The following is a 26,302-nucleotide window of genomic DNA, read 5'->3' as shown; positions in this document are numbered from 1 at the left end:
GATGGTGACTCAGGTTGATCGTCAGACTTTAACATAGACGCAATGAAGTGTGAGCAAGCCTGAGTGGGTTTTCTGTTTTCCTCGTGTGTGTGGGATATTTAATTTCATATTCACATGTGTCAGAAGACAAGTGTTATTTTCAGCACAATATGAAAAGTGGACAGAATTTAATTTAGACTCTGGCTTAATCTTGTAGTGCACCTGAACGCCTCATTAACTCACCCGCAGAAATACAGTCAGCCCTTCTGCGCAAGTACTTGGTTACTGCTGGATAACGCAGAGGACTAAAGCCAATATAAGCTGCGAGCTCTGAGGTGTATCACATGGATCTGTGGCCCCGTGGGCAGCCCTGCTCTGCTGCAGCCTTGTAGAGACACACGATTGCATGAAACGAATCACTAGCGGTGAGCCAGACAGACTGACCTACCAGCAAAAAGGAGGAAGAGATGTACTGAGGGGACGACTGGGAGAAGATAAGCGACAGATGAACAGGCGAACAGATGTAGGAGGACATCACCGGCTGGACATGATGGGGTTGCCCGGTTGGGTTTTAAAGGGGAGGCCTGCCTCCTTACGCACAGAGGGAATTATCCACGTCCAGTACAATAAAGTATGGTGTATAATTACAGTGCAGTTTAGTAGCTGGAAGGAAATTGAATCCTTCAGAACCGGGACGAGAGCAGTGAGGGAAAGAGAGGGAGGTAGATAAGCAGGTGAACAAAGGGGAAAAGTCTAAAGAGAGGAAGCCTACTGTAGCTTCACTTTTTCTATTATCTTGGAGGAGCAAATTAGACTCCAAGGCACCGGAGCTACTGTACAAACTGTGCCTGTGTGCTCTCTCTAGTTTCCTGTGATTAGCTGTGGCCACTTTAAAAAAATAAGAACGCTGCTGCGCTGTGAGGATATCCCCATCTAGCTGCTTTCATTTTAGCTGACAAATGAACAGCAGCCTGTGACAATTTCCCCTGCTCCACCCACCCCGAGGTGTCACTCCAGGACACTTTGGGTGGCTGTTTGTTGTTGAGTCATCGCTGTTTGGCGTCACCAATCAAAGCGCGGTTGTACTGGATGGGAAACAGCTGCTTTGATGAGATCAGGAAATAATTAGGAGTAACATTTTGCGAACTGCGTGGCATTTCGGTTGATTGCAGAACTGCCAACGAGAACATAGTGGAACGAGCGTAAGTGTGCATGTGCTTTGGTATGAGGGCACGAATGAATTGAGGACAGACCAGAGGAGAGAGTCTCTGCAAATCAGTTTAATTAAAGAGTACCGATGCATGAGATTAGATTGGGAGCCTATGGTGTAAAAGATATGATTACACAGTGAGAGAGACACAGAATAGGAGATGGAGGGAGAGGGAGAGAGAGAAAGGACAGAGTTAAAGAGAGAGAGAGTGATGGTGAGAGGTTGGGAACAAACACAGCGGCACACTCCTGTGGTAGTTGTCGCCTGTGGTGATGCACAGCATGCCGGTCCCACGGTGCTCCTTAGGTTACCACAGCACCCGGGGTGTTTCCTGTCTTGACGATTTGGTACCTCCCGAGTCAGGAGGGGTGTGCGTGTGTGTGGCTGAAACTTCTCTGGCTGTGCGGACTGTCTGTCGCTGAGAGCCTAATTAGTAGTGTCGTTCAGAATCTGGTGACAAGATTCAGCACAAGTGCTGCAGGATGCACACTCACCCACACACACATGCAATGTCCTTGTTCGTGAGAGAAGTGAATCCCACGTGCACTTTCTTGGATGAAATCCTCAGACCTAAGGCGACTCTTTTAATGTCATTAAATAGAGAGCTTTAGTCAGAAGTCATGTTTCAGCTACCGTTTTCTACAGTCTTTGTTACAAATTGTTACAATCATTGATGATTGCATAACCTGAAATTCAGGTCTGAGTAATACACTGGTGAGGTGTATGACCACTGACATGTGGAGTGAGTAACATAGTAGAGTAAAATTATGTCTTCATCACGGCACCTGTTGGTGGGTGGGATATGTTGGGGAGGAAGTGAACATTTTGTGTTTCGAGTTGATGTTTTAGAAGCAGGAAAAATGGGCAAGTGGAAGGATTTGAGGGAGTTTGCAAGGGCCAAAGTGTGATGGCTAGATGACTGGGTCAGAGCATCTCCAAAACACCAGTGACAGGGTCATGAGTGGCCAAGTGTCAATGAGTTTCAGTTTCAAGTTTCAAGTTTGATTGTCATGTACAGATAAACAGTGTAGCCACACATTTATCCAATGAAATTCTTTGGCTCGTGCTCCTTAGCTTTACATGAGCATGTAGAGAGTGTGCAGTTATATTAAGAAGAAAATAACAGAAATTAAAAGTAGTAATACAAATGGTGATGCACGTAATGTGGTCCCGTCCAACAGACGAGCTACTGTAGCTTAAATTGCTGCAAAAGATGAGGCTGGCTTTAATGGAAAGGTGTCAGAATATACATTGCATTGCAGTTTGCTGCCTATGGAGCTGCCTATCTTCAGTCTGGTCAGGGTGCTGATGCTGACCCCTATCCACTACCGGATGTGCCAACAATGGGCACATCTGTATCAGAACTGGACCATGGCAGCATGATGTGGATGACTGGGTAAAGTGTGCATCACTTACCTGGGGAATACCTGGCATCAGGATGCACTATGGGGATATGGCAAGCCGGCAGAGGCAGTGTGATGCTTTGGGCAATGTTCTGCTGGGAAACCTTGGTTCCATTGGTCTGATATGTTGACTTGGTCTCCAAATTAAATTAAATTAAATAAACCTATATAGCATTGATCATATAACACTGATCATATTCAGAACAAAGGTTCCCTCAAGGTGCTTTGTATTATAAAGCAAAGATGCTACAATAAAACAGAGAAAATAGAAAAAATCTGCAACTTTCATATGACCCCTAATGAGCAAGCACTTGGGAAGGAAAAACTCTCTTCTAAACAGGAAGAAACCTCCAATAAAAAAGGCTCAGGGAACGGCAGCCATCTGTCTGGGGGTTTTCTGAAACAAATGCATGTGTTTCTGTTGACAGTAAAACTGTTAAAACCTAGCATCTGCTTTCTTGCTACTCCTCTATGACATACATTAGCAGCTAGTTTTTCTGTTTTCTTCTTATTATTGATCTTCTTACCCACTTTAGATCATGGTGCAGTGCCTTTAAAAAACAATGACTATGGATAATAAAGCATACCCTGCACTAGGCCAAGTCAGTTTGGACCTTGGCCATTAGCTGTGAACTAGCCAATTCCAGAACCAACAGTATCAAGTAAACTCATAAAGCCTCTAAAAACAGACATGATAATTTAAATAATTTGTAGAATACATTTCACATTACTATTGACATTGACCACATGATCTCTGCCACACATTACTCTCAAAAAGATTCATAAACACGAAGCTAGCAGTACCTAGCTTTGTGCTAGCAGTAGCTAGCTTCATGTTTATGAGCTTTCTGTCTCGCTAGCTACTGATAGTGAAGTGGGAAATGAACTTTTTCTACATACAAGCGACAGTATCTCCACATTGTTAGTTGAATAGCTTTGCCAGGCTACAGCACACCTGGTTGACATCACATCACAAGTCATCATTATCACATTTATTTACTTATTTATAAAAGGCGCTGACCATAACTCCTAGTTAGCTGACAGCACCTGTTGAATTGTAATATTTGTGTTCTTGAAATTAAAAAAATAGGTAACTGCATGTATGTCATATGTTAAGAAAAATGTTGTTATGCATTTATTACTTTTAAATTTGACAAGTGTAGGATGCAGCGTCTCCACGAAAGACAAGATTTTATTGGCATTTAATGGCCGATATCAGTCTGATTTAGCACCACTGTTGTTCTGCTTGGAGTTAGAAATATCACAGCCAGCATGACAGATGGCTGTGAAGGATTACGGGTATAACCTGAGGAAAAAAAAGGTATTATAGTGGTATTATGGTTACATGAGTGCCGATGGCCTCATTTGGGACCTGATAAAGGGATAAGCAAGACAGGGGGAGGAAAAGTGAGGCCGCTACACTGCGAGGCAAAGTTTGTTTCCCTTTTATGACTTCAGTCACTTGTTAAAAGGAGTTTTTCTAGCTTGTAGGAGTAGAGAGAAAGTGAGAGGGAGTGTATGAGGGGCTGATTAGCATTGTGCCCCATGTTCCACTGCTGCGGCTTGGAGAGAGAGAGGGAGAGAGCATGAGGAAGACTGAAAGAGAGAGAAGTGCTGGCTCAGCACCGTACCAAAGGAAGAAGGTGAAGACGAGAGGAGGAGAAGGAGAGGAGAAAGGAGGTGAGAGGTGTTAGTTCCATATGTTTAAAGATGACTGAGAGCAGAAAACAGTGTGGGGCAAAAAGGAGAAGCAATTAACTGAGATAAGGTGCTCCCTCTCTCTCATTCTCCGTGCACTTCGTGGTTCTGGGCTGTCCCAGATGGAAGCCCGACAAACGTGGAGACTAACCCTTGTTCGAGCCAAGGGAGAACAAAGGCAACAAAGGCCGTCTATTTCAAAACTTGAAGACGCAATTATCACATCGAGATTGTTGCCACGATCGACATCGACAAAACAGCCAGTCACAATGCAGCGCAGCCACACCGTCTGCTAATAAGGTTAACTTCACAGGCATGTGCAGAACGATTGTGTGAGCTGGAGGCATGTCTGCAAGATTGCAGACCACAGTTGTTAGCTTGCGCTAAAATTCATTCTGCATGTTACAGCGTTTGCGATGTAACTACCGTACATGTGGAACACCTTTACCAGACATGCTCATCATAACAGAATCACTGAAACACATGCAAGATCTACTCTGAGCTGAAACCTCATTTAGCAGCACGTCAGACTGATATCCAATATAGTTCAGTTTATGAAATCTATATTGCCTGTATGATTCTGAGTAGTAGAAGTGAGTCCGCTCTTAGCATGTGGGGCTTTCTCTCGCTGTGAATTGTCTTCCAGATGTTGGCAAATAATCTGCAAAGAAATACAAATGTGATGATATATTTTAGTGTACTGATTATTCTGTCTACAGATAGAGTGCTAAACCATAGGTGGTTAATGGTGATAATTAACAAATGCATAATAGGATAATAATAGAATGTAATATGTTACCGTAGGCACACTTTGTTTTACTTCAGATTCGTTTTTTCTCACTGACACTCACACTGTCTGTCACTTAATTTTCAGCTGTCAGCCTGAGTTTCCTTTCTCCTGGTTTTTAAATGCTGCCTCTCGCGTTACATCGTGCCATCTATACTGTGTGTAAGACACCCTTTATCATTATATTAACAAGATGTGATGATAAAAAGCACAAATGTCATATTTATATGTCATGTTCCTTTCGATTATGTGACTCATTATGTTTGAGATTACATGATGATGATCACTGCGCTCTAAAAAGCTTGTTCAAAAATGCTCATAATCTAGTTTTTCCTTCCCCGTAAACTAGACATAGGAGAGCCTTCAGCTCAAACACTTTTGTGATTTGTCTTTGAGTTTATTTCATTTATTAGGGTTTGCTTGTTTCATCTTACTTTTTTATTCTTCAAAAAAAAAAAAAAGTTTAAGCATAGTTTTATTGTTAGCTACAGTATTAATATTGTTGTATTTTTATTATTTCAATGTGGATTTATTAGCTTAAAAATCTAATGAGCTAATCGATGACATTTTTTTTAGGACAGTGGAGTCATGATTATGGCTCAGTGGTTGTGGCCCCATGCCCCCCTTTAGACTCACCCCTGCTTTTCACAGAGCTGCGCTAACAATGAACAGCTACAAAGTTTGGTTTGCTTCATGTTGGCCTTTGTTGAACAGGTGGTTTGATTCAGCATTCCCACAAACTTTTAATGGGGATAAAACTAACAAGTGCTACAAATTTCTTTCACTTACTGTTAGGCTCACAGTCTCAGTAAAGGCTCCACCTCTTTAGTCTTCGTCGGACTCCGCCCCTATGTTAAACTACGTAGAAAGTGACCGCCTAGTGCTACAGAGTCGAGGATTAAATAAAGCAATGAAACAAAAAAATTTGCATCAAGACTTTTTTAAAATTGAGTTATTTGATGCATCGCTGGAACCCTAAGCTATAATAATCGTGTAGAGAGCCACATAATCACACCAGGTGATATTTCACCAAGTTCTCGTTACCACACAGGTTTGTACTGTAATAACTCAATCCCACACCTCCCTGACATTGTTATTAGTGGATTTATTCTCAATCTGCTACTTAAAATATTCCCCAACAAATCATTATGTCCTTCTGTTTGAATAATATTTGCATAATCCTGCACAGCCCGTCTGTGTTTTATGTTTCAAGCCTTAAAATATGAGTAAAATAGCCACACATCTATGAAAGGATCATTTTAGTTTCTCTGACTGCAATCCTTTGACATCTATTCTTCACCTTTTTTTAGTGATAGTGTCGTGATCTTCTGAAACATTGAGTAAGCTGGTCTTTACATTGAGACAGTGCAGTTAATTTCTCCCTGATTTCCTGCTTTCGAGGACCAGCACATACCGAGCTGTCAAGTCTCTCATAACAATGTGAGCGCAAATTGATTTGTCCTCTTTCTCTCAGCGTCTCTGCATGAGATCCAAGTGAAGGACTGAGCAAAGAATCCTTCTGGGTTGTTTAAATCCGTCAAGTCATCGTCGATTCACCCTTTCCCGCAGCCCATTATCCGTCTGCTCCTACGCACTCACACTGCTGCTACTTGAGGATGAAAAACCCACCTGAGTGTGTGTGTGTGCATGCGCGTGTGTCGGAAGGCAGGAAATGGTCATTAACTAATGCACGGTGGGGAAGCATGTCCACCGTTGCTGGCCTAGCTGAGGCCGGAGGTCACTGACGCAAAAGCACACCAATCCCTTGCAGGGCTGACTCTGTCTCATCCATCTCTGTCAGAGTCTCAGCCAAGAACACACACACAGACACAGCCACACACACACACACACACGCACACACCAATGCACAGAGACACATATGTAGGTTATCCTCAAGTCCATGTGTGAACACGTGGGCTCGCATGTCAGACGTGCGCACAAACACGAGCGAGTAAACATACATGGCCTGCGATCTCACACACACAGTGAGCGCACAGAAACAGATGGAGCATCCGCAAAGCATCTGGCATCACTTCCACGTGCGATTTCGTTGCGCTCTCATGGGAAACGATTGTGAAGCAGAATGACAGCAGCAAGTGTCATGACCCATTTCTATTTATTTCTTAGTGTAACGGGATCTTCAGCTGTACACATTCATGAACCCAAAGATACTTGATGAACGTTCATGACGCACCATGAAGATATTGAGCTGGCTCTCAGGAACACGGAGGCCTGCGCTTACTCTGGAGCATGATAGCATTGCAGAGATCTTCGCTTAATGCCTTTATTAGCGTCATTTAAAGCTTTTTTGCTGTCTACTCTGACTCTTTTGTTGGGGACATATAGCAAAGCAGTGCACAAAACAAATGTAAAGAGTCCAAGGTGCTCTCATATTACGTGAACTCATCCTTGACCTTTTCTTTGTGCGTCTACTAAGGTGCCCTAGTTTATCGGCACAAAGACAGGCGACATTAAAGGAGCAAAGTACAAATTCAGTGTTCTATAGATTTCAGTGCTTCAGCTAAAACTACCATGACCTGGTCTCACAGCGGAGACAGTGTGAAAACACAAGTATTATTAACATGTGTGCACAGAAATACTTCAGAATTCTGCCTTATTGTGCCAAAACATGTAAGATGGTAAAGCAAGAAGATATTGTGTAAGAGCAAAGAGGGTGGCATTTTTAAACCGTTTTTATCACACATTACTGGTGATTCTACAATTGTTTTTTTTTTATAAACCAGTAACAACTGAGGTGTTACTAAGGCGACTAACGAGGGTAGTCTTTTTTTTCCAGATTTACAAAGTTTGACTTACAGCTACAAACTCAAATTATATGTCAGCATCAACATAATTTGCAGCTGTAGTGTACTGGCGTAGCTCAGGAGGTAGCTCAGGGAATTACTGATCGGATGGTTGGTGGTTCGATCCCTGGCTTGAACCACCAACTTAGGGTTAATATCCTTGGGCAAGGTATTAAGCACTTAAAAGCATAGAAGATGTTGTATGAAGTGCTTTGAGTGCTCCAGGAGACTAGAGTCCAATCAGTCCATTTACCGAAACAAAGAATTTGATTGGCTGGGGCACAATTTTGTTAACCAACCAACACAGGATGCTAAAGCACAATAGTATTAGCAAACTCTTAATATCACGTGTGACATGAAGAGATGCAAAAGAAAAGTGAAAAAAGGCCAAATAAAACCTTTTATTGCTGATGATTGATTAAAATGTGTGCTTTGCTTGGCATGAACCTTTCCTGTTTCTTAAGTTGGACGTGCAAACATAATTCATATCGAATCAGATAATTTAGGGATGACCCCACGCTTGCCCTCGTTTGGGTTTCTGATGTTTCTCTGCATTTGTTAGTGTGTTATTTCCATCAGGTTTGGTATTGATGTGACTGTAAGATAAATTTCGGTATGATGTGGGAATTAATTTTTCATTGCTGTGAACAGATGATGCAGATTAATCTCACAGTGTCTACAACAAAGATTTATACAAACAAGGAAAAGATTTTGTAATGCAGAAATGCACCAATATAACTGTCATCCTCTTCCAGGCGCTTTTCGGACTCGAAGAGCCCCAGCTTTACACTTTCATCGGTGGGAGTTATAAACTTCAGAAATTTGGCCAATTTGTGTTTTTAGGGCTGTTTCTCGCACATTTTCATGCGTGATATTTATTTCTTCCACTTGCGCGTTACTCTGAGTTATTGCATAATGTGGTTTAAGTGTCATCCAGAGAGCTCCTATAGACAGGAAATTGGCTCGGATTTACCTCTAATGGGTCCAAAGGGAATATTCCTATTTATCTCCGTGTAGGTCAGCACTTACCAGGAAAGAGCAGAAATATAGCGTGGTGTTAAAAGGCTGAGAGATGTAAGGTGTTGTTAAAGGGAGCGAGGAGGAAGAAAGCAATAAAGTGAGGAGGACAGAAACACGTTGAGAAGGTTTTCCAGAGAAGAAATAGAGAGATGCTGGCGACGAAGAGAGAAAAAGTGTGTGGGTGGAAAGTTTGGTTCCCGGCCATTGACTCTTTTCAGTGTTACAACACCAGGGCCACTGGTGATTGATCTCTCCACTCGCCTCCCACCCTGCTCTCTCCCTCTGTGATGGCCCTCTGCTCCTTTTTCTCTTGCTGATTCACTTCTCTCGCTTTCATCCCCTCCTTCTGCAGATGTTTTCACATAGTTTATCTCTATCCGTCGCCCTCTTTTTCTCCCTTGCTGTTTACCCTGATTCCTCATTCTTCACTGTCCTTCCTTCCTCCTCTGTTGTTCCACTTTGTATCATTAATTCTATTGTTCTCTCATTACTTGTCCCTCCTCTCCTCTTCTTCCTTTTCATGTTGCACTTCCTCGTGGTGCTCTTCCCTTCTTTTCTTTCTCCTCCTCATCGTTTTCCCCCCATTGATTCTTCTTGTGCTTTCAAACTGCTCTGCCTTCTCATTTTCCTTCTCATTTTCCTTCCCAAGTCCATTGCACACGTTTGCAGTGTTTCTCCACAATAGTCTGCCCATCAGTCATTGTCACCCTCTTCTCTCACTCCTTTCCCACTTCTCTCCTTCCTAACTGCTTAATTTTCTCCCCTTGTTTCCTTCCTTGTCGATTGCCTCCTTTTCTTCCTCGCCCTTGTCTCTTTGTCCTTTCTCCTTCCCCCTCAGGTGATATTGGGTCCTGGCCTGGGTGGGCACAGTCTTCCTCCTGATCGTTACTCTAATTAACATCAGTAAAGAAGGGTCCTGGGATACTGAAAACCTCTGCACTGGCTGACTCACATTGCTCTCTATCTCTGTGTTGTCTTCGATCAGGCCTCTAGCGCAGGCATTTACAATAAAGACATAGTATTGGGAGACTGACTCATTTTAATCTTGCCATTTTTATTTGATTTTATTCAAGAAATGCTGGTTTCCCTATAAATAGCAAAAGTCCTCAGTGTTGTGCAAGTTTCTGTAGCTCTAGTTTGGTTCATTAGTAGGTCTGGAGAAGAAAAAATGACGTTTTTCAGGAAATCCTCCAACACAACCAATCATCCAACATCTAAACTCAGCCATTCAGTAAAATCCTCAATTTTACAATATTTAAGCACAGCAACCATTTTCTTAAACGAGACCAGTTATGCTCATCTGAGGCTATTATTTGTTATTCTTGGACTCTAGAGCAGCTTGGCCTGGTTAATAGTTCAAACAATCCGGATTTATCTTGGACTACAGTTTGCATAAGATGATCATTCCGACATCATCTTATGTTGGAAGCAGGCTATTTTAGCTCTCTTTCTCTTTGCAGGATTTTCCAAATCAATGTTGTGTGCTTGAAATTAACACATTAGAGATATCTGCAGTCGTAGAGCGCCAAGAGTAGAAAAAACCCTGTCTAACGTTGAGTGTTTGCAGCAGTCATATGTCTGAGCTTTTGGGTCACATAGGTTACGTGCCCATTATGAACACCAACCCAGAACAGAACAGGATATTAGGATGTGTTAAAAGCCCATACACTACTCCACCACCAGCATTATTTCTATCTACTTAGCATTAGGCACAATTCCGGCTGTTGAACTGGACAGCACGTTGCTCCTGGTGTCCATGCTGGGATACAAGCACCAAATTAGTTAAATGAAATATTGAAAACCAGAGTCAACAATGAAGGAACCAATCATAAAATACCTTAAATGACCTGCAACTGCCTACTGAAAACCCAAGCTGTTGGGGCTCATTTACACCTCGTGAATATGGGACAGAACAGAAATAGCAGTGGCACTAAAACTCGATTTTCACACTTTAGTTTTAGAACCTGTAAACAGGACCTTGAGATCAGGTAATAAAACCGGAACCACCGTTTTAGTAGTTGGAGTGCTTTAATGTCCACTGCCAAGTTTTCACTTACTAATTAGAAACAATTTAAGTGCAGAACTTTTGAGCTTCTTGACTTTTGATTCGTGGGGTTATTGCCTGCTTTGCACACATGCTAATTAGCATTACCTAGCGTTTACTATCTATAGCTATATTTATTCATTCACATTTGTCGGTGGCACATTTTCATAATTTTGCCTCTGCATTGCACTGCAGTGGATTTAAGATGAATCAGTGGGACATGCAGCTGTTTGTCTTTAATCCAAAAGGGATTAACAAACATGTTATATCTACAGCCAACATATTTTACTCATTTTCGGAGGCCATCTACTGAGGATTTCTCAGTAGCAGATAATGGCCATTTAATCAACATTTTGAGTTTCAGATTCACCAAACATTGATCGCAGAATTGATCAGTCAGGATTTTCAACTCATTCACTGCCAGCCATTTTCAAATGGCTGGCAGTGAAACACAACAAGACTTGCACCACATTTTTGTCTCACTGCGCAATCCCTTACGTGCGCAAACCCTGCACCTCCTTGCAGGTCTACTTTTACTGCTGGTGGGCTTCAGTTCAACTTACGTTGACTGCCATTGACGTCAATGGCAGTGAATGAGTTAAGACACTGACAATTGACACATGAATTTTACTCAGTGGAAGAGGCTTCCTGGCAATATAATCAATGGTGATTTCAAATGTCTACGCATGTAAAGCAGTGTGATGTAGCAGTTTAGTTTGAATTCAGTTCCATTTTCTTTATAAAGCTCCAAATCATAAGAACAGTCACCTCAAAGTGCTTTATATTGTAAAGTGAAGACTCTACAATAATACAGAGAACGCACCAGCAATCAGACGACCCGCTAATGGCTCCAAAGAGACCCAGCAAGTACTTGACGACAGTGGGAAGGAAAAACTCAGTGTTAACAGGAAGACAGCTCCGGCAGAATCAGGCTTAGGGACGGGAACTGCTGGGACTGGTTAGGGGTAAGGGGAGACAAAAGACACATTATGGAAAAGAACCAGAGATGAATAATAACAAATAAATGTAAAGTATCATATAAACACTTACTAAGACTTACTGGTAATGTTGTATGTTTCAGTGCTGGGTATTTGGTAGCTTTATTTCTCTTTTCACTTCCGACGGTTTTCCTGTCTGCACCCACCTGGGCCCCTAACTTCTCTTTAACTTTTATGTTTGCCTTTCTTGTACTCCCCACATCTTTGTGCATATTTTGCAAACGCACAGACAGTGCCCTCCCCCTTCCTCCTCCTTCATCTTTGCTCTTTTCTTGATTTATGCCCACCGTCTTTGTCCCACTCTTTCTCCTTTTCATCCCATTTTCTATCTTGTTCTTTATCCCCTTTCCTTATCTTCCTCTCCATATACTCTGCCTCACTCATTTTCTGAGACAGCTGCTTTTGTTTCTGTCTCGTCTCTCTCTCTCTCTCTCTCTGACTTAATCATTAGGCCATTCATTTAAGCTTTAAATCATTAAGCTTTGGAGTGCAGACTGAAAAAGTTCACCCATTGCTTTTCTAATTAATCCACAATGTCTCGCTCTCTCTGCCCTATAAATGTGTGTATTGTGTCGCTCTCTGTTCAAGTAGTTCCTAGTTCCTGGTCACCGTTTTTCTTGTTGTGTGCGTTGGATCAATTTGTGCTTGTCCAGGTGTGGTTGCTTTGTCAATGTAGTGAATCATTTTTGTAATTACTGTAGAACACAGCCAGCATTCATAGCCATTATATTCATATTGGAAAATCCTGGAGGGCACAATTTATTCGCTGTCCCAGTGTTCAGTGTAACATATTTTCTCAAAATGATTCTTGCATACTAATAATTTGTTCAGAAGTACAAAAGCAAATGACTTTTTCTAAGGGTAGAGAGAGGTTTTAGTTCATAGTAAATATTGCAACATCTAAAATATTCTGTCCAGTGTGTCAGTTGTGTTTTTATAATCTAATATGACCCCAGAAGCAGCAGTTATTTCTTATTAGGACATATAGGAAAACAACTTAATTAAACCATTTTACCATTTTACAGAATTGCATGCTATCATGTTTTGCTCATTATGTTTTGATTTGGCAAATAAGTAGATACAAGCCACCACAGGCCACCACTCATGCTCAGCCACAATACCAACGGCTCATCTGACGTTAATGCCAGCTCGCGTCAGCTGCTTGCTCAACCGACACCTACCGACACCTTCTATGCATCAGAATGTTAAATCTCATATAGGGTACACTGTTTAAGCTGCTGTAGATTGCATAAAGTTGGATCTGCAAGCTGCTTTGCAACCCACCGATACCAAGTGCATCTTTTCATGCTGTGACTGCCTGATGCCCGTTCTGTACTGTGCTGGAGTCTTGCTGATGCTCTCCCTGCATTACATTTTCCACAGATAGGGTTAACAGACTTCTTTTGGCTGTACTGGTCCTGAGCAATGTTGGTCAAGTTACTTGAAAATAGTAATTAGTTACTAATTACTGATTACTTCTCCAAGAAAGTAATCCCGATACTTTACTGATGACTTATTTTCAAAAGTAATGAGTCTCTTTATTGCTTAGTTACTTTTTAAAAACATGATACACAACCTGAATATGTAATAAAGCAACAGACCTTTCAGCTCAATTCTATTTATTCTGCATAATCCGTCATATAAAATTGAATCAAATGAAAAAAGTGTTAGCATGCAGAGTGCACAGCGGACGCTAATGTTTTTGTCACTTTTTACAGAATCAAACTCAAAGTAATGTCAGTACTTCCAAGCTTTCAACACTGCATGGTCGTACTCTCTCCCGCTCTCCATATTATCCATTGTTGACCTACATGTTGCTGCCTCGGACATCAGACGTTCGTACGTCATCGTCATGAGACACTCCCACAAACAAAATCATGGTTTAGTAATGCAGTGGGCTTACTTTAATTTTTTTGCAACAGTAATCCCTTACTTTACTTGTTACTTGAAAAAAGTAATCAGATTACAGTAACGCAGAACTTTTAACGCGTTACTGCCCATCTCTGGTTCTGAATAAAATGTGATTTATAGGACACAGTTTTGCAGATTGTCTGTGAGGAGAGTAGTGTGATCTTTCTGAAGCCAGCGTGAGGAGTAGGAAAACTAGCATATACACGAGGGTACGCATCGGTCTAAACTGGTCATCCACCTCTGCTCATGTCAGAAGAGAAAACATGTTCTTACACCGTTTATAAATAGTGTGAAGTATTCCCCATAGCTTTTAGTATATTCTTCTAAAGCAGCTTCTCATGCTGTGTTTGCTCGATTTGACTGTTGACTTGTTTTGTGTCCGAAATGTAATGAGAAGACTATCTCACACACGAAAAAGTAAAATTCATGGCTTAATTGTAGCTTCACTCTCACTCCAAAAAGTCCACGCATTACAGTTTCACACGCTAACTGTCTATCTTCATATCACAGCTTCCAAAAGACACACACTTAAGGTATAATAACTGGCTCAATAATGAGCTAATAATGATGATAGCGGCCAGCTTTTCGAGCCAGCTGACATTCTGTTCTCCTCAGCTCTTTCTGCTGCTGTTTGTGTGGGGGCATTGATCTCTCCTCTGCAATACAGAGTCTGACACATCAGAATCAGATTTTCACACACACGTTAATTTAATCTTGCCTTCCTGAGCAGTTACTTTCCCTGCAGATTTACTGGGTACCCACTTCTTCTCCATTTCTCAGCTAGCCACTGTGCTTTCTTGGTTTTCTTTTCTTTTTTTTCGACTTCCTTTTAAATGGTGTTATTTTTGTAATTTTAATTACAACCAACAGCATGTCTTAAGTGCGGGCCTGGTAAACTTTAAGCAGGATCGCAATTCATCGGTTTTGTCAGTATTGATTTTCCTAAAAGCTGAAGTTGGACCGCAGTGGGAGAGAGAGAGAAAGAGAGAGAGATTGAAGGGGAAAGAGGGAGAAACAGTTTGCTTTGAAGGCATCCCGCCCCTTTCTCGCTCTCCATCCTATGAGGGATGAGGCGTCTGGCGGTTTGGAGATGATTGATGCTCCTTGTAAATATGGCCATTACCATATAGGCTCTCCCCACCTCTATCCCCATTATTCACTGTCAGCTGGGGCCACCGTGAACCCCCTAATTTTATGCAATTTAGCAACACTCTTAATGTGAATATGAAAACACAGGAACTCGTGTGGCACTTTCTCATCTGAATGTTTTTCAGCTTTCTGGAGGAGCATTAAAAAAAAGAAATAAAAAGGCTTTTATTGTGATTTGAAAAATCATACTCCACTTGTTCCTATTTCAATACAGGATGTGTTATTGCTTTTGCGGCTGCTGCCGAGCGTTTACCAATGGCTGCAATAAATGCTGGGAGATGAAATACTAGCAGTTGTAAAATCCATATGTCCATGGATTAATAGCATCAGGCTTTCATGCTAGTGGTGAGGAAGACAATATTAGAGTCAGTGGGGAGTTACAAGCTTATTATCTGAGGAGAAGCCGAGGAGTGTTTCGGGGACCAGTGTGCAGAAGCATGACGTGTTAAGTAGCGGTGACCAAGGACTGAATTACAGTACCCACAGAGCTGTACATGATGGAAGAGAGATAGGAGGAAGTGATCCTTGCACACTGGATGGGATAAACAGAGAAACTGATTTATGGCATGAAAGAACCGAACAAACCAAGTTTGCTGATGAAGATGTGAGATGCAGGGCCCTGGCTGCAAGAGGAGTTTGGTTCACTTGTCTTGGCGAGAAATTACAGGCGTGAAATGGAACTAGATAAGATATTATGTATGTGTCTCTTACTCCTTTACAAAGGTGCACTTAAAACAAAGGATGTGTGAGACATTGTTTTCTCCTAATGCATGATTACGGAGGCAGGAAGTCTGTCCACAAACAACTCGTCAAATTTCTAACTTCATTTTTGTGTCTTGGCCTCACTGCCCTATTTACAAAATCCCTGGAAAAGCCCCTGGTACTCTTGCCACTGCATGACACAATGGCAAGAGCAAGCGTGGACGGTAAAGACGACACTCTTTCACATGAACAGCATGCAGCTGTAAATTACTGCTGCACTGCTGCTCAGCCTCGAGGAGTAATTACCTGTTTTTTGTTTCCACCTGTCACGCGGCACAAAGAACAATCTGTCAGCCAGCTCACTGAGTTACAGTAGGTGTTTCAGAGGCAATGCGACTTTACAGTTGCACTTGGAGGCTATGGATAGAAACAGCCCCGACTTTTAATGCAGTTCATTTCCCCCACTAAACTTTTAATCACATCTTAATAAAAAGATGCAACTAAATTAAAAATATAAAGCTTTAAATGACTGGTAGTAAGTGGAAAAGATTCACACACTTCCTGTCAGGATTTCTGTACGGAGCCCCGCAGGGGACATGGGAGAAAAAAAATAATTAAGATGGACTTTTGCGAGATCTTGCAAAACAAACTCGGGATCTCGCAAAAGTTTTAGCCGCATTCTTCGGAGGCCGCCAGCTCGAAGCTCGGGAGGTCGAGGCACGATGTGCCGGGAAAGCGGTGTTCCTCCCGGCTGTAGTAGGTCTCGACCTCCCGTTAGCTTCGAGCTAGTGGGTGTCAGATTTCCGAAAACGTCGGACCACTTTTGCAAATATGTGATGTCTTGTAAACCGAGCAGGTATCTGACGTTTACACAACTACATTCACTCCTCAAAATATCTTAAAAGTGTATTTTGTGACCCAGAAAGAGTAATATTACAACTAATCTCGCAAAAGTCTGTCTTAATTTTTTTCCTCCCATGTCCCCTGCAGGGCTCCGTATTTCTGGTATTAGTGTTCAACTAGAACTGCTATTTTTCTGTTGCTCGTACATACCACCGCTTGTCCAGGTTTAGCTTGACAGGTGAAAAAATGACTCTAGGTTATTTGTACAAGCAACTAATTATGAACCTTTAAGTTTTATTCACTTAACAATAAAACTTAAAAGTTCATAATTTGTGCAAGACAGTAAAAAGATACAAAGGCATGTTATTAACGAAAGACAGGGATAATTTAATATTTTTTTCTATTCAGTTCATCTAATAGAATGAAGGTTTTATATTCCGCAGGGTAAATGAATCCACTGTTGCATTCATAACATAACATGACATAATGCAATGCAACAACACATATTAACAAACTTCATCCTTTAATTAAAGCCTTGTGCAACATTAAGACGTAGGTTCATCATAGATGGTTTTTGAGTGTGTCTTTTTGAATGTGATGCATAAAGCTGTGGATTTTCTCCCAGGGAAGGTTTTTCTTTTAATTGTTCCAAGAGTTAATGAACTACAATGACCATATTTCATAAGTGATGTTGCACATCTGTGCTCCCTGGAGTTTGACTGTGCCGCTGCTGACAGAGACGGAACAGAGAACGCGTAAGAAGACGACTCAACAAACAGATGGAAGTATAATCATCAGCTCTCGCCGCAGTGCCATCAGCTTCAAGAGCTTTGGCAGTCTTTAATGTGCCTAAAGGAAAAGAAAAGAGTTACAGTGGAAGGATAAATGAAACATCAGTATCTTTAATGTTTCCCAGTGAACTTACTACCTGTGGGGAACACATGAAAACACATTATGGTCCAATCATAGATATCTTTCTCGCTCTTTCTTCTTCGCCATGTCTGCCTTGCTACATCTAACTCCTCTTCCTGCCCGCTCCTCTTCCTCTGAGTGACAGTCTGTCATTCAGCACTCTCTGCTGCCGATAAAGTGCTGTCCCCCCTTTTCCTCACTGCTTCACTATTTAAAAACAGGAAAAGTAAGGATTTCCCTGCAGGCTAGGCATGCAGTTTTTGGGGATGAGATGAGTGAAGATAGAGAAAAGCAAAGATGCAGGAAAAAAAGGAGCGCTCAAAGAACAGAGAAGAAAAAGAGGGGAAAGTTAGAAAGAAATCTTTGAATTGACCAATGTAGATTGCTGTGAGGACACTTAAGATAGGAAAGACAGTCAAGGAGAGAGAACTATTTCTACTGTGTGTGTCTGGTGTGTGTTTGATGACTGAAAGACAGACACAATCCTTGGCAGACCATCTCTGCTTCTTCAGCAAAGTCCATTCTGTTGGAGCTGTCAAAACACACACACACACACACACACACACAAACTTTAAGAATAGCAGTGTGTAATGGCCGTGAAAATAACACTAGCTATTGCCCAGTTGTCATCTGACTCGAGGCATCGGGCAGCTGGAGGGTTCAGGGTGACTTTGATGGTTGAAATTCTTAATAAGTGAAATTAATCCCGCTCTTTATTAAGGTCACTCCATAATTGGCGTTGAATGTCTGTGGGATTACGAGCACAAATCCTCGTCTGTATAAACACACGCACAGCCACATGCTCTTGCGTTGCAGGATATGATTCGCAAACTCTGTTATCTGTCGACTAATGCTGCGATTTTCCCGGGGATACATTCTGATGGGACAGAGTGACTGCTGTCCGCACAAGCGCGAATTTGTTTTAGCTGTAAGAGGCTTTTCCACACTGCCAACAATAGAAATCCAAGGGAAACTCAGCAGAGTTGTAATTAAAACAAAAACAAAAACAAGTAGATGTCAGTAGAAGCTTTAAAAATGTCTCCTTCAGTTAAACCCAAGCTTGATTCAGTCTTTGCCCTCAACTCACCAGGAGTCCTGGACAAGTGGTACCACTTACCGTATGCAGGATTTGCCAAAGTGTTTGCTTGCAGTCCTACAAAACCCAAGTAGTAGCTTAACAGGGATGTTCTTAGGTTGAATGCTGATTGGTTAAAAAACTGGCATGAACGGGAAAGGAACTGACATTGGAGTTCAACACAAAGAGGCAAAAGGGTGAAAAGACAACAATGGCTGCTGTGGATGATTTTTATTGATTTGAACACACTTCGCTCTTTATAGGTTATAACTTTTCTCTGTAACTGGAGGAAGGACAAACAATGGCTCACGCAAGAAGAGCCCACACACCACTTGTTTTCATATTTCTGTGACCTGCGTGAAACATCTGCAATCAGCTGTGTATAGGCTCTGTGAAGATGTCCTGGGGGACAAAAAAATTCAAAAAGATAGTCTGCATTACAAAGGAAATGAATAAAGGGACTAGAAGATGCTATAAAGTGTGCGTTTTTAGAGCTTTGCAGATGACTAAAAGCATTTTCACACCTGACTGGTTTGTTTGGACAGGTGAGATAGCTACCAATTGGAACCTGGTGAGAAACAACTGGACTGAGACTATATTTCCAAATGTCATTTTGTTTACTGTGGTGCAGTCTAAAAGCAAAAAGAAAACCACGATGTTATGTGATAGCAGATGTGTGATTTTAGCATGAGTGGAAAGCACAGGAAGAGCAGCGTGATCCGCTGTGAGTCATGAGGGTCCTGATGAGGCATCGAGGATGAAGGATTACATCAAGAAAGCTGCATTACTTAATAACTTTGTTTATAAAACATCAGTGGGAATATGATTCATATCTTTATATCTTTCCTTTGGTCTGGGTTAAATGAAGCACACTGCACCAATGAGGACATGAAAGTTGTGATGCAAGCTTGTTTTTTTGTCCTAGCTTGATGGGAGCTCTGCTGAGAGACAGGAAATGAGGGAGAAAGCTGAGGACTGACATGAAAATGTTCTCATAAACAGACAAAAAGAAACTTTTTTAATAAGAAAACTAAACTCTTTATAATCATAGCTCCAGGATTATTCATTTTTCTCTTTTGATGTCAGAGGATTATTTCAGAGAACTGAAGTTACGTCTTTATTAGCTGACTTGTCTGTCTCATTTACTGTGCTCATTTCCGTTTCTATGTTTTCTTCTTGTGGGCCTTTGTGCAGGCCCTCAGTTCACTCATTGTCTGAACCAACTTCATATGATCTTCTCTGCTGGCTGAACTGTAGGTTGTGGGGCTGCGGTGGAAATGACCACGTTAGAGACAACCACCCCTTCTCGCTGATGTCACACAGATCCAAAAGTAGAAAAAACTTTCTGAAGCATGAGCTTTTGAATCATTGAGAGTACTTGTACATAGACTGACCTCATTATTTGAAGCTATCTTTAATATGAGCATGCAGAGCTATAGCAGTATATTTATGACAGAAACTAGGTCCCCTTTAATAACTTTACAGCCACTTGCTGATTAATCAGCTGCTTGGCTATCAGCTGAGTGTAATCTTTAAATACCCTCAGGCATGCAGTGCAGCCATTATAAGTGCGTGATACATTCCTCCTTCGACTCTTAACTCGATCCAAGACGAAGTGTTTCAAAAACTAAATGTGTGATTGCATAAACGGTTTCTTCAGTATCAGGGTGAATCTTTGAACTGCAAACAAATGCAGCTTCAGTGACTTCAATTTTATTTTAAAGAGAAAATGCAAACCCTAATTTCTAAATATTATAAAAAACGTGTCTGTATTTAGTTTGACTTTGTTGGTAATGTTCGCCTTTTTCTGCAGCATCACTCTGGATCTGTTTCTAAGTGTGTGTGTGTGTGTTTGTGTGTATTTAAACTCTCGGTTTAACTAACATCCTGCCTGAGGTATGACTCAAGGCAATTTCTCCTCATTTTAGCTCAAGCGATGCTCTAGGTGTGTGTAAATACAATATCTCTGCTCTGCACATGCATCAGCAGTCTCCTTGTGTCCAAGCAGCACTTCCTATGTTTTGAAACACAGCATCATCACCAAATAGCCACACGGAGGCAGAGTCACGCAAAAGGTCAGCGTCAGCCTCCCACCTCGTGCCCGTTTGTCGCCGGGCTCTGCCCTTCCCTGTAGCAGATGTGTTAAGCAGCACATGGCCTGGTGTGTGGGCTGAAGCTTAATTTGGGATTAACACTCAGGATATTACAGATTACCTCACTCTGCGTTTGACCTTCTGTGTTTAGTCAGCCAGCGTTGGATGGATGAGCTCTTATCTTTTAGTAGTTACAGCGACTCAATCTCGCCGCTGAGGCCGGAGCCTCTAATGAAAAGCTCCCAAACATGTTGTGTCACGCTGTCAGCATGAAAGCAAGGATTACACATCACAAGTCTTTTGACTAATTCACAGATATAGTGGGGGTTGAACATTTAAGAAGTAATCAGCTTCAATTCATAGATTTCCGGAAAGATGTTCGAGTCACAAAGCAAACAAATAATTTCAGTCGCACACGGCATTGGTTTTGATCGCAGATGTACTACAAGTGTCAAAATGCTCCAAGCGTTAGAGGATGTATCTAAGTCAGTTGTGTCAATATGACGCTTTCCTGTTTTTTTTAGGAATCCATTAGTGTTGGACCAAAAAGATTGTGCCTCTTTTCTTTATTCAGCTCTTACTTCAAAACGCTTTAGTGCTCTGTAACTGCAAACAGTAGTTATGACAGGCTGAAATATCTACTGAAATATAAAAAAACGACTTTTTTTGATTAGCGAGGTTTGTTTGTGTTACATCATTGTTTCCCATGTGCTTAAACACACACACACACACACACACACACACACACACACACACACACACACACACACATACCCCTGCTGTCAACTGAGGACCAACTGCCAGCTGCCCCCATACTTCTCTGTCCTCATCTATATTTGATGCACCTCATTAAAAGTTGATTGTGGAAACACTTCAGCATTCCCGACATTCCTTTTGATCCACTATTTAGTCTCCCTCAGCACTTCGGACCGAAAAAGTCCCCTCAGTCATGCGTGAGTCAGTTAAAGGCAGGAAACAGAGCGCGTGAGGAGAGCTGAAGACATGCCAACTTATCTGTAGTGCGACAGCTGGTCCAATACAGCTCATAGTTGAGAGCAGGCTAAACAAATGTAGGGAGATTGTTCCTTGCCGACTGTCAGTCATGTTGCAAAAACCAGTGAATTTAAATTTCCAAAGCAATAAACGTTCAGAGGACGGAGAGGGAAAAACAGATATGGAATTTTTGGATGGATCTAGTAACTTGTGTTAGTATTTAGCCGTGTAATCCTACCCTGCACTTTGGGAGATCAGCACCAACCACTGCTAGCAAACAGTGCTTTCCAATATCAAACTAAAACAAATACCTTTGAGAGTTAAAGTAAATTTAATGGTAAGGTAAGTAAAGTGCACACATATCCACCGATTAATCAACAGACCAACAGCATACCAGGTGACATTTAACTTAATATGTGGGTCTGTGTGGATTAACTTGCTAGGAAGCAGTTTTGAGTGGCCACCCAAGGAGCTACAGCTTCTAGTCTACAACAAGATTAGTGTTTCGGGCTGATATACCACTAAGGCTTTACCTCAGTGAAATTTACTACACGTCTAAAACAAATCTTTTGACAAAAATACTAATAAAAAAATTAATAATCCTGCTCTCATAGATATGTTTTCCTTTAGTATTCCTCAAACAGCTGACCTTGAAGTTCTAACACTTTTCTACGCGTGTTAGAAGTGGTCACCTTTTGAAGTGACGTGCTGCTGCGAGGCCTCTCGTGCACGAATGCAAACACGCACACGGAATAAAGCATCTTAAACAGCTTGCCTCCCTCGCTTGAGCCTCTCTGTGAAAGATGCATGTTTTAACCCAACGCCGAGGTCCCATCAATCGTGTTGAAGGCCACAGTCACACACGCATATACGAGTACACACACTTCACTGTTTGACTGTTTCGCTGGGTAAATATTAAGACCTGCCTCTTAGGTAGCCGTGTGCATTAATATATGTCACCTGATGAGAGTGTATGTGTGTTCTCGGACGTTAGCGTGTTTAACATTGTGTTTGCTCTGCAGAGCCTCAGCTGAAGGGCATTGTCACGCGGCTCTACTGCAGACACGGCTTCTACCTCCAGATGCTGCCGGATGGCACCATGGAAGGCACAAAGGACGAAAGCAGCTCCTTCTGTAAGTAAAGGAGGACAGACTCTTAGATATTGTTGCTGTACAAGGGTTCTATTTCATGCCTGAGTCAGTACATGCACCTCTAGGAGTTTCCCCTGCTTCCATGTCAAAGTGTGTTTAAACGGGATCTTCCTGGTAAGACAGATTAACATCCTGAGAGCACGCAGAGGCACGACAACCCTGCCATGCTTTCTGGTTTGATTTGCACCAGGATCGATCAGGCTGAAAATGCATGCACACTTGGCGAGGTGGACTAGGGGAACGGCAGCCAAATGGGATTCATTCTCATTGCATAATATATCACAGAAGATCTCTGGCACTGATTAAGCTCTTCAAAGACATGCTTTTAATTGTTTTGCTTACAATCATTCTGACCTTCAGGTTGTAAGCCTTATGTGCCTATGAATAACTCATCTGTGAGTATACACACTGCACTGTAAGTGTGCATGTTGTGCTCTCAGTTTCAGGCACAACACCCTGAATTATTTAGGCATATGTCAGAGTGCAAGTTTCCAACAGAGTTCAATGAAACATTAAAGGGTCTTTAACCTGCTGGGTCCATGTGCTGTTGGAAGAATCCGTAGCAGCTAATATTCTGGTGTATTTATCACTAGTAAGTAGATGTCATGTGATGTCTCCTAAATGTTCTATCCAGGCAGTGCAATCACCACACAGACTTGATGTTACAGTGGTCACAGCTGTTCATTGGAACAACGTGTCAATGCTGCCGCCATATCGCTCAAGGGGAGACAGGCTGTCTAATGCATGCATGTCTGCAGTCTTTACACAATTAAAAATCCTCATTAATCACTGATTTTTCAAGTAGCTTTCAAGACAATTTTTTTGTTGTAAAAATGGTTTTTTAGCAACAACTCTTAAACCATTGGAAGTCATGTTTATTTCCTATTAAATGGTGACACTTGTGAGGAAAATACATTTGTTAGTTGAGCAGCAGAGTTGTTGGTTGAAAGATGTGGGTTGCACCTATTAAAAACTTCCCAAATCTTCTCTGCCAATGCCAAACAGCTTAATCTGCTACTCCCTCTTCTTTGGCGTCGTTCAGTTGATTGGATGGTTGAAGTATGAAGAAACAAGACATTTTGAAAATTTTGCAATAATTTTACAATATATTCCTTTAAAAAATTGGGGCCCTCTGTAGCATGTGGAAGAACTTCTGGTGATTTTCGTTGGTAAGTTAGCCATTGTTTGTTTCTGTCTATCTGCTGGTCTGACTTTTCTCAGCTTCAATCATGGTTTTTAAGAGAAACTTAACACCCTTTAAGGCACAAATACTGTAACTGAATTATCCTGTTAAATTAACACGCTCGATCTATGGAAAGGATATTTCCTACCTAACTCTAATGTTATAGTTTTATTGTTAGCAATAGCTGCTAACCGCTACCCAATGATAACTTAATAGATGGCTAATGTGGCTACTGGATAACTGCTAACAGTCTTTGCTGGCTGGGTTAATGATTATGATAACTGTTTAATGCTTCAGTGTTGTTGAAATGGGAGATTCTCTGACCTCTCGAAATTCCTCATGAAACAGCGTTCAGTGTTGTGAACACTGACTATTGTTCATGTGTTCAGCTGCTAGCGATTCAATTTCTAACTATAGTATTTCAAAACTACTTAATGGTATCAAATAACCACTCTGAAGATTTTATTGAAGACCTACAGTTCTTAACAGTCACACAAAAACCTGCTGTCCTTCTTTGGTTGCTGAGTTTGTGATTGTGCACACACACCTAACCCTGCGAGGGGCATCGCCTAGAACATTAATGACTCAAAACATCCTATCCCATGATTCCCTAGAGTCTCTGGATGGACTCCAACCTTTCCAAAGAGATCAATATTATATTACAGGAAATCCCTGATGTGGCAACACGGCAGCTTTTTTCTGTCAAAACACCAGTTTGGGTGGGAAATATGAGCTTAGCACAATTTTGGATTTACACTCTACACAGGGAGGGGAGAAAATCACACGTTGACACTCAGCTGTGGTTCCCCTGTACAAGATTATATTTCAGCATTCTATTAAGACGTCAGAATCCTTGTGGCTGCAGGATTGTTACTGGGTTGGAATAACCTGGATCTAACCTTGAGGTGTTCGTTGTGAGGTTTTCCCCTGGCATTTGTCCTGGAGACTAGCTTATGTAACTTGGCAGGATGATATTTGCTGATGGGAAACATAGCAGCGCATAAAGTGTTTATTTAGTGAAATAAACAATGAGTGAAATATTTCAAGACAACTCTCCAGAAGACTGATTCTCCAGATTCTCACATAACAATCCCCGGGACTGTTATCCCTGAAAGCTGGTTTGGCACCGAGGTTATGAATCCTCTAGCCCAAGGAGGTTGGTTAAACACCTCCATAAAGTGATTAGATCTGCACTCACCTCTCCCTCTTATGTAACTGCACACCTACGCTGAGGCAAATGTCGGCTGAACATTCTGTCTGAAGTGATCACATAATACCGCTGGGCACATCTGAAGGCGAACAGGGCTCATGCCCAGACAGATGTAAAGACGAGCATTGTGTAACAGCACCCCTAGCGTGCAGTGGCAATAAACTTCAGTCGGCGGAGGTCAGACCGCAACTTGTTTGCAGGGGTTAATTTTTATAACAACACTAATTCCATCAATGCCAGTATCTGGTGCATGGCTTCCCTGAGCTGTTACATTTTCAAAGGCGGCATGTGATAAACTCTGCAAAACCCAAACTGTGCACTTACAGATTATTTATTAATTCAAGCAAACAGTCTTCTAGAGATTGACATCAGTGAAATAGAGTATCAATCAGAGACACAATCATCCACCTGGCTGCACAGAACATTGAATGAGCAGAAATTGCTGTGTGAGCATCAACTCTTATAAACTGTATGAGTGTGTGTGCATGAGAATGTGTGGAAATTCAGACCATAAAATGCAATGTGACCGACAAACAGACACCTTTTGCTTTAACTCAGTTTCACTCTTGCATATAGAATTCACCTGTTTTTTTTTTTGCTTTCTTTTTTTTTTTGGTGATACATTGGGCTGATCTGACCATCCAATGCAGAATCACGATACAGCCAGAGAGAATACTCTTGAAGTCGTGTTGATAGAATCTCCTCAAACCTCCTCAGCAGCCGCAGAAGGAAGAGTTATTGTCTCACTGCTTTTGTGACCAGCTCAGATCCTCACTGACGTTGAGCCCCGGAAACTTATTCTCTCCTCCTGTGGAGAGAGTAACCCAGCAGTGTAACCTGCTTAGTTACACACTGAGCCCAAAAGCCATTCGATTCTACCAACTCTGTTCAGTCTGTCCGTTGTTACTTTCTCTCTTGGTGCGGCTAAAAATGAATTAGCTGTGACACTGGGACTTTCTGTGTGCTTGGCCTTCTCAGATCCTGTTCTCACTCCCGAGGTATCAAATGCTATAGATGGTAGAAGCTGTCAGAATCACAGAGATACACAGAAGGCATCCTTTAGTGTCAGTTCCATGAACCACTGGCTGTGGCAAGAGTAAGATAAATCTCAGCGTCCCAACTTGACACATACATTTT

The 26,302-nt window shown here is 41.7% G+C and overlaps 1 protein-coding gene across 1 annotated transcript in view; it reads left to right on the top strand.

Annotated features, from left to right (window-relative positions):
- The window catches only part of fgf11a (fibroblast growth factor 11a), a 100,862-nt gene that overhangs the window by 28,568 nt on the left and 45,992 nt on the right, over positions 1-26,302 (top strand). The window contains exon 2 of the mRNA XM_026161600.2: positions 22,644-22,754. Coding sequence (XP_026017385.1) covers positions 22,644-22,754 — 111 coding nt within the window. The remainder of the gene's footprint in view (positions 1-22,643; positions 22,755-26,302) is intronic.

This window comes from Astatotilapia calliptera, chromosome 3 (assembly GCF_964374335.1).
Source record: "Astatotilapia calliptera chromosome 3, fAstCal68.1, whole genome shotgun sequence".
Classification (NCBI taxonomy): domain Eukaryota; kingdom Metazoa; phylum Chordata; class Actinopteri; order Cichliformes; family Cichlidae; genus Astatotilapia; species Astatotilapia calliptera.
The sequence above is the reverse complement of the archived record's forward strand: the minus strand, read 5'-3'. Positions and strand labels throughout refer to the sequence as shown.